The 10,325-nt window shown below is 42.6% G+C and overlaps 1 protein-coding gene across 1 annotated transcript; it reads left to right on the top strand.

Moving 5' to 3' along the window:
* Positions 1–269: 269 nt before the first annotated feature.
* Positions 270–9,050, top strand: LOC311113933 (NLR family CARD domain-containing protein 3-like; the record flags this gene model as incomplete). Its single annotated transcript, XM_084189207.1, has 9 exons — positions 270–337; positions 2,487–2,603; positions 2,731–2,815; positions 2,945–3,173; positions 3,652–5,410; positions 5,675–5,848; positions 7,641–7,814; positions 8,026–8,072; positions 8,524–9,050. 9 exons carry the CDS (start codon positions 270–272, stop codon positions 9,048–9,050), a joined length of 3,180 nt encoding a protein of 1,059 aa, XP_084045333.1.
* Between the last annotated feature and the right edge of the window lie 1,275 nt (positions 9,051–10,325).

Raw genomic sequence — 10,325 nt, 5'->3', positions numbered from 1 at the left:
GCAGGTTCACTGAGTTACAAACCTAATGGGTATAATGGGGTGATTCACTGAGGTTCACTGAGTTACAAACCAAATGGGTATAATGGGGTGATATTTGTTGCCTCCCCTGTACATTTCTGAAAATGGATATATAGCGTTTTAGAATGAAACTCTTCTTATGTTTCCCCATCTGAGCTCAGAGTAGATGAGAGATGTAATGTTTGTCTCTGTTGTGTTGAAGCCCAATCAAGCAGGAGAGACCAGCCTCCCCTGTACCCAGCTGTGTGTCCATGAAGAGTGACAAGTCTATGGGTCGTCCTATAGAGTTCAGAGAGGGAGACTTTTCTAGTGAACAAAGGTAAGAAGAACTCATGGGTCATGGTCAGTGAGTTAAACAACACTGTCTCTAGTCATTTCTCCTCTCCCATTTTACCATTTATTTTTGTTGTTTTCATAATCCATAGGCTAAACCTTTTTTCCATTTTCATAGTCCTGAAACAATATTAAACAAACACAACATACCCTGTGTGTGTGTGTGTGTGTGTGTGTGTGTGTGTGTGTCTGTCAGTGAGTGTGTGTGTGTGTGTGTGTGTGTGTCAGTGAGTGTGTGCACTCCCTGGATGAGGAGATGTAATCTCTATCCTGATTGCCTAGTCATTTTACCCCTACGTACATATTTCCTAAATTACCTCAACTACCTTATTGTTATTTTATTATGTTACTATTTCCTTTTTTAATTAGATAATTTTTGTGGCTTTTTAACTCTGCATTGTTGGGAAAGGGCTCGTAAGTAAGCATTTCACGGTAAAGTGTACCACTGTTGTATTCGGCGCATGTGAGAAATACAATTTGATTTCATTTGAAGCTCATGCGCAGAAATACGTCATTGGGTCTAATGGTCGTCTTGTGCCGAACTGCACATGTGCAGGCCGTCAAATCAAAGGCACTCCTTCGATATAAAGTTGTTTATGACTAACATGAAAATGTGTCCATTTGTTAAACTACTTAAGACAGAACATTTTCAAAATTAACAACTAAGGAAGTCATTTTTACCTCTCATTGACTTCTTAAACCCCAAACCCTGGCCTGGTTTGCTTCATATGCATTCCCAGAATAAATTTTTTACATCAGCAGTTGTCACAAAGTGCTTATATAGAAACCCAGTCTAAAACCCCAAAGAGCAAGCAATGCAGATGTAGAAGCACGGTGGCTAGGAAAAACTCCCTAGAAAGGCAGGAACCTAGGAAGAAACCTAGAGAGGAACCAGGCTCTGAGGGGAGGCCAGTCCTCTTCTGGCTGTGCTGGGGGGAGATTAGAACAGTACATGGCCATTAAGGCCAGATCGTTCTTCAAGATTTTCAAATGTTCATAGATGACCAGCAAGGTCAAATAATAATCACTGTGGTTAAAGACGGTGCAACACGTCAGCACCTCAGGAGTAAATGTCAGTTGGCTGTTCATAGCCAAGCATTCAGAGGTCGAGACAGCAGGTGTGATATAGAGAGAGAGAGAGGGTCGAAACAGCAGGTTCGGTACAAGGTTGCACGTCCGTTGAACAGGTCAGAGTTCCATATCCGCAGGCAGACCAGCAGAAACTGGATCAGTCACGTCCGGTGGAGCATGTATCGACACTGATAGGATCGAAAGAAGGGGAGCGCTGCTCTCGGATCAGTTTTGTCCATTCAAATCTTTCCATAACATTATAATTATTTCACAATACTGACCACAGATCAGCTTCTAGAAAGATATTACTACCTACGGCTGCAAATATTGAGGTAGTTTATTCTAATGCTTACACAATACAAATGCACTAAATCACAGATTTGGCACATCATTGTTCACATGTTAGGCTACACATCATGAAATATATTGAGACAAATTACAGACCGTAGTCTACAAGTAGCAAAATAGAACTAAATATATTGAACATTGAATATATTTCAATATGATTGAAATAGGCCTATAGCCTACTGTTTATATTTTAATACAGTCATCTCGGTTTTCATTTGAAGCATCATTTTATACATCACTTGTTTGAATCAATTCAAGTCAACTTTCTTCTGAATTTATCGGTGGGCAAAAAGAGACGGATAAATCATGTGATTCTATGTTTAGCGGAGATCTTCTGTGTATAAAGTCACACGGAGGGCAAAAAAGCATCTAACGACGCACTTGGCTGTTCTACAAATCTAGCAGTACTACTTATTTCTCTGAGAGTGAGGCAGATATATAGCATTTTGCAAAAAAAACATTTGTCTCTCTTAAATCAAGCCATTAAGTGATAGATTTTAATCAAACACATGTCTGTCATTGAACAACCCCATGCCATGATTAGCTAGTGAAAAAACACACCAATCTCTTTCATAATTTCTTTAAACAATAGAAGCTAATTTACCAACATTTCTGAAAATGGATATATAGCGTTTTGGAATGAAACTCTTCTTATGTTTCCCCATCTGAGCTCAGAGTAGATGAGAGATGTAATGTTTGTCTCTGTTGTGTTGAAGTCCAATCAAGCAGGAGAGACCAGCCTCCCCTGTACCCAGCTGTGTGTCCATGAAGAGTGACTGGTCTATGGAACCTCCTCTAAACTTTAGAGAGGGAGACTTTTCTAGTGAACAAAGGTAAGAAGAACTCATGGGTCATGGTCAGTGTGTGTGTGTGTGTGTGTGTGTGTGTGTGTGTGTGTGTGTGTGTGTGTGTGTGTGTACTCCCTGGATGAGGAAATGTAATCTCATGTTTTGTCCACAGAAACCAACAGGAGAGATCAGAGTCAGAGATACTCAGTGGTCAGTCTTCCCAGAGTCATCAAACAGACCTGGCCTCCATTTTCAGTGTATGTGGTCCTGTTATGTACATTTGTTTTTGTTTACCTCAAGTAAAGTTGATCTGTCAATCATTCATTCATGTGTTAATGAGAAAGCATTTAGTCTCTTGCTTAACTTATTTACTTGATTTATTTCAGTTGCTTGAAGAGAATATTATGACATTTGTGAAGAACGAGCTGAAGATGTTCAAGAGGATTCTTAGTTCAGAACTCCCAGAAGGCTTTGAGAGTCAGAAGCAGGATAAGGAAGTGGTGGATGCTGAAGATGAGAAGCAGGAGAGCAGTGCCAGAGAGGGGGCTCTGAAGATCACACTGCACGTCCTGAGGAAAATGAACCAGAAGGAGCTTGCTGACACACTGGAGAAAAGTAAGAGCTGTCTGCCTTATGTTGAATGCTGTTTTAGAACATTTAAAAGCTGTAGCTAAAGTACAGCTAAAGTAGCTGTGTAACTAAATGATATTGTAGCAGCCTTAACACAACACCTAGTGACCTCATCAAGTAGCAGCAGGGATGTCTTGTGTTGATTCATTTAGACAGAGGAGAGAGAGAGAGAGAGAGAGAGAGAGAGAGAGAGAGAGAGAGAGAGAGAGAGAGAGAGAGAGAGAGAGAGAGAGAGAGAGAGAGAGAGAGAGAGAGAGAGAGAGAGAGAGAGAGAGAGAGAGAGAGAGAGAGAGAGAGAGAGAGAGAATATACTCACACCAGTCTGTAATGCATTATGAAAACATTTATACAGTCAGTTGAGCGAAATAATTATTATAATTTAAAATGTTATAACAGTCCTAGAATACTGTAGGCTTTAAATCAGACGTAATATTAATATCCTCTGTGTTATTTCTTCATTCAGATGAGCTTGCTGTGATTTGCCAACGTCAACTCAAATCTAATCTAAAGAAGAAGTTTCAATGTGTATTTGAGGGGATCGCTAAACAAGGAAACCCAACACTTCTCAATAAGATCTACACAGAGCTCTACATCACAGAGGGTGGAACAGGAGAGGTCAATAATGAACATGAGCTGAGACAGATTGAGACAACAACCAGGAAACAAGCAAGACCAGAGACTGCAATCAAATGTAACGACATCTTCAAACCCTTAACTGGACAAAACAAACCTATCAGAACTGTGCTGACAAAGGGAGTCGCTGGCATTGGAAAAACAGTCTCTGTGCAGAAGTTCATTCTGGACTGGGCTGAAGGAAAAGCAAATCAGGATGTCCAATTTGTATTTTCATTCCCTTTTCGGGAGCTGAATTTGATGAAAAGGGAAAAACATACTTTGATTGAACTTCTCAATCACTTCTCAATGGAAACCAAAGAATCAAGAATCTCCAACTACGACAAGTACAAAGTTCTGTTCATCTTTGATGGTCTGGATGAGTGCCGACTGCCCCTAGACTTCCAGAAGAACAAGATCTGTTGTGACGCCACAGAGTCAACCTCAGTGGATGTTCTGCTGACAAATCTCATCAAGGGAAATCTGCTTCCCTCTGCTCTCCTCTGGATAACTACCCGACCTGCAGCAGCCAATCAGATCCCTTCAGGGTGTGTTGACCAGGTGACAGAGGTACGAGGGTTCAATGACCCACAGAAGGAGGAGTACTTCAAGAAGAGATTCAGTGATGAGGACCTGGCCAGCAGAATCATCTCACACATAAAGGCATCAAGGAGCCTCCACATCATGTGCCACATTCCAGTCTTCTGTTGGATTTCTGCAACAGTCCTTGAACACATGTTGAGTACAGACCAGAGAGAAGAGATGCCCAAGACTCTGACTGAGATGTACTCACACCTTGTGGAGTTTCATACCAAACAGAAGAATGAAAAGTATCTTGGGAAAGAAGAGACAGGTCCACACTGGAATAAAGAGAGCATTCTGTCACTGGGAAAACTGGCTTTTCAACAGCTTGTGAAGGGCAATCTGATTTTCTATGAAGAAGACCTGAAAGAGGCTGGCATTGATGTCAATGAAGCCTCAGTGTACTCAGGATTGTGCACACAGATCTTTAAAGAGGAATGTGTGCTGTACCAGGACAAGGTGTACTGCTTCGTGCATCTGAGCATTCAGGAGTTTCTGGCTGCTGTATATGTGTTCCTCTCATTCATCAACAACAATGAGAATCTAATGGCCGAACCGCAAGTTACTGAAGTTACTGTCTACAAGAGTGCTGTGGATAAAGCCTTACAAAGTGAGACAGGAAACCTGGACCTTTTCCTCCGCTTCCTTCTGGGCCTCTCACTGGAGTCCAATCAGAAGCACTTACGAGGTCTGCTGACAAAGACAAGAAGCAGCTCACAGAGCCATGAAGAAACAGTCAAGTACATCAAGGAGAAGATCAGGGAGAATCCCTCTCCAGAGAGGTGCATCAATCTGTTCCACTGTCTGAATGAACTGAATGACCATTCTCTAGTGGAGGAGATCCAAAGCTACCTGAGATCAGGAAGTCTCTCAGGAGCCATACTGTCACCTGCACAGTGGTCAGCTCTGGTCTTTGTGTTGCTGACTTCAGAAAAGGAGCTGGATGTGTTTGACCTGAAGAAATACTCCAGATCAGAGGAAGGTCTTCTGAGGCTGCTGCCAGTGGTCAAAGCCTCCAGATCTGCTCTGTGAGTACATAAAATGACATTTAAGTACTAATCATCAGGAAGAAATATTCAGTTTAGAGAAAAATATGTAATATTGAATAACATATTGAATCAATGCATTGATGTTCACATTAGTATAACAATATGACCATACAATTCTAGGAGATGGAAGATGAATCTATATGTTGTTTAAGAGAATAAACCAAATGCATCTGCCATTGTCCTTCTACACTACTGGTGTTAAATTAACAGTGTGTTTGTGAATCATGATGATCTCTCTGTCAGGCTGTCAGGCTGTGGAGTCACAGAGGAAGGCTGTGCTTCTCTGGTCTCAGCTCTGAAGTCAAACCCCTCACACCTGAGAGAGCTGGATCTGAGTAACAATGACCTGAAGGATTCAGGAGTGGAGCTGCTCTCTGCTGGACTGGGGAATCCCCACTGTAAACTGGAGACTCTGAGGTCAGTATTCCTGTATCACTCAATGAACACACACTCATTGGACACACACACACACACACACAAGGATTAATTTAGTAGTGTTTAGAAACATGTTATCTACTGTTAATAATGATACATTAATTCATGTATTACAGTACCAGTCAAAAGTTTCGAAACACATACTCATTCAAGGGTTTGTCTTTATTTTTTCCATTGTAGAATAACAGTGAAGACATCAAAACTATGGAATAACAAATATGGAATAATGTAGTAACCAAAAAAGTGTTAAACAAATGAAAATATATTTTATATTTGAAATTCTTCAAATAGCCACCCTTTGTCTTGATGACAGCTTTGCACACTCTTGGCATTCTCTTAACCAGCTTCACCTGGAATGCAGTTCCCACATATACTGAGCACTTGTTGGCTGCTTTTCCTTCACTCTGCCGTCCGACTCATCCCAAACCATCTCAATTGGGTTGAGGTCGGGTGATTATGGAGGCCAGGTCATCTGATGCAGCACTCAATCCCTCTCCTTACACAGTCTAGAAGTCTGTTGGGTCATTGTCCTGTTGAAAAACAAATGATAGTCCCACTAAGCCCAAATTAGATGGGATGGCGTATCGCTGCAGAATGCTGTGGTAGCCATGCTGGTTAAGTGTGCCTTGAATTCTAAATAAATCACAGACAGTGTCACCAGCAAAGCACCCCCACACCATAACACCTCCTCCTCCATGCTTTACGGTGGGAACTACACATGCCGAGATCATCCGTTCACCCACACCGCTTCTCACAAAGACACGGCGGTTGGAACCAAAAATCTCAAATTTGGACTCCAGGCCAAAGGACAAATGTCCACCTGTGTAATGTCCATTGCTCGTGTTTCTTGGCCCAAGCAGGTCTCTTCTTCTTATTGGTGTCCTTTAGTAGTGGTTTCTTTGCAGCAATTCAACCATGAAAGCCTGATTCACACTGTCCCCTCTGAACAGTTGATGTTGAGATGTGACTTGAACTCTGTGAAGAATTTATTTGGGCTGCAATTTCTGAGGCTGGTAACTCTGATGAACTTATCCTCTGCAGCAGAGGTAACTTTGGGTCTTCCATTCCTGTGGCGGTCCTCATGAGAGCCAGTTTCATCATAGCGCTTGATGTTTTTTGCGACTGCACTTGAAGAAACTTTCATAGTTGTTGAAATGTTCCATATTGACTGGCCGTCATGTCTTAAAGTAATGATGGACTGTTATTTCTCTTTGCTTATTTGAGCTGTTCTTGCCATAATATGGACTTGGTCTTTTACCAAATAGGGGTATCTTCTGTATACCCCCCTACCTTGTCACAACACAACTGATTGGCTCAAACACATTAAGAAGGAAATAAATTCAACAAATTAACTTTTAAGAAGGCACACCTGTTAATTGAAATGCATTCCAGGTGACTACCTCATGAAGCTGGTTGAGAGAATGCCAAGAATGTGCAATGCTGTCATCAAGGCAAAGGGTGGCTGTTTGAAGAATCTCAAATATAAAATATATTTGGATTAATTTAACACTTTTTTGGTTACTACATGATTCCATATGTGTTATTTCATAGTTTTGATGTCTTCACTATTATTCTACAATGTAAAAAATAGTAAAAATAAAGAAAAACCCTTGAATGTGTAGTTGTGTCCAAACTTTTGACTGGTACTGTATATATACATATATGAATAGATATGGCAGGATTCAGGACTCTGATGTATCTGAAATTGTTGAAAGAATATATTTTCACACCAAAGAATAGCAGTGTGATTTTAATATGATTTGACTCTTTGCAGGCTGTCAGGCTGTCTAGTCACAGAGGAAGGCTGTGCTGCTCTGGTCTCAGCTCTGAAGTCAAACCCCTCACACCTGAGAGAGCTGGACCTGAGCTACAATCACCCAGGAGACTCAGGAGTCAGACTGCTCTCTGCTGGACTGGAGGATCCACACTGCAGACTGGAGAAACTCAAGTATGTAGAGGGTTTATGTCAATGTTCATATCAGACATGATCGAGTTATCAAGCTAGTTTAGACAATCATTCTGACCACCACTTGGACTAAGTTGTGTGCTGACCGTGTGTGTGTGTGTGTGTGTGTGTGTGTGTGTGTGTTGTGTGTTGTGTGTGTGTGAGTTCAGGTGTATCCCTCAATGACTGTCTGTTCTTCTGCTTACCGCTACAGTGTGGAACATGGTGGAGAGAACACAATGAAACCTGGACTTAGAAAATGTGAGTGTTGACTGCTGTGAAGAATATGACTAAGAATAAGTCTTAATTCAAGTGAAGTCAAAGTCAAAGACCACCATCATTACTTACTTGGTCATATTAAATATCAGCTGTAGTTCTACAGAAGCAGAAATCAGGGACACCAAAGTTTACAAAGAGTTGATTTGACAATGTGTGTGTGTGTGTGTGTGTGTCTGTGTTTGGCGTGTTCGTGTGACTTTAGAAATGTGTGTGTGTGTGTTCAGGGTGTGTGTGTGTGTGTAATTAATGGGAATAAGTGTGTTTTATATTACCATACAGTATAACATATGATCATTCAACAAATCTCAAGTTACCTTAACTTCTCCTTTTGATACCTAGAAACATCTACATTAAATGAATTAGTGAAAAGTGAGTTAACATTCTAATGTGAATGATGATGATTTCTAATATTGTGTCTGGTTTCATCCATCAGATGTCTGTGATCTCACACTGGACCTAAACACAGTAAACAGATTCCTCTCTCTGTCTGAGGAGAACAGAAAGGTGACACGGAGGAGAGAGAAGCAGCCGTATCCTGATCACCCAGAGAGATTTGAGGTCTGGAGACAGGTGCTGTGTAGAGAGGGTCTGACTGGGCGCTGTTACTGGGAGGTAGAGTGGAGTGGGAGAGGGGCTGATATAGGAGTGGCATATAAAGGAATCAGCAGGAAAGGAGGGGGTGATGACTGTTGGCTTGGATGGAATGACAAGTCCTGGAGTCTGATCTGCTCTGACAACAGTTACTCTGCCAGGCACAATAATAAGTCCACTACCATAGACGTCCCCTCCTCCAGCTCCCACAGAGTAGGAGTGTATCTGGACTGGCCAGCCGGCACTCTGTCCTTCTACAGAGTCTCCTCTGACACACTGACCCACCTGAACACATTCCACTCCACATTCACTGAGTCCCTCTATCCAGGGTTTCATGTTTTGTATGGTGACTCCTCAGTGTCCCTGTAAATAATAACCATGGTAACACTGACACACACACACACACACACTGGACACACACACTGGACAGACACACACTGGACACACATACTGGACACACACTGGACACACACACACACAGACTGGACACACACACACATTGAACACACACACACACACTGGACACACACACACACTGGACAGACACACACACACACTAAACACACACAAACACACACACTGGACAAACACAAACACTGGACACACTCACACTGGACATACACACACACACTGGACACACTCACACTGGACACACACACACACTGGACACACACAAACACACTGGACACACACACACTGGACACACACACTGGACACACACACACACTTGACACACAAACACACACACACACTGGACACACACACAAAGGACACACTCACACTGGACCCACACACACACACACTGGACACACCCACACACACACACACACACACACACACACACACCAGACACACACACACACATACACTGGACACACACACACACATACATAAACACACTAGACAAACACACACACACACACACACACACACACTGGACACACACACTGGACACACACACACACTGGAGACACACAAACACACACACACACACACACACACACACACACACTGGAAAAACACACACACTGGACACACACACTGGACACACAGAAACACACAAACACACACACATTGGACACACTCACACTGGACATACACACACACTGGACACACACACACTGTATACACACACACACACACACACACTGAACACACACACTGGACACACACACACACACTCGACACACACAAACACACACACACACACTGGACAAACACACACACTGGGCACACACACACTGGACACACACTGGACACACACACACACTGTACACACACACACACACAAACACACACACTGGACACACACACTGGACACACACACTGGACACATTCACACTGGACACACACACACACACACTGGACACACACACACTGGACACACACACACACATACACACTAACACACACACTGGACAAACACACACACTGGGCACACACACACTGGACACATACACTGGACACACACACTGGACACATTCACACTGGACACACACACACACACACTGGACACACACACACTGGACACACACACACACACACACACACTAACACACACACTGGACAAACACACACACTGGGCACACACACACTGGACACACACTAGACACACACACACACTGGACACACACACACTGGACA

This window comes from Coregonus lavaretus (assembly GCF_964263955.1).
Source record: "Coregonus lavaretus genome assembly, contig: HAP1_SCAFFOLD_1026, whole genome shotgun sequence".
NCBI lineage: Eukaryota > Metazoa > Chordata > Actinopteri > Salmoniformes > Salmonidae > Coregonus > Coregonus lavaretus.
This window is presented reverse-complemented; position numbering and strand designations above follow the sequence as displayed.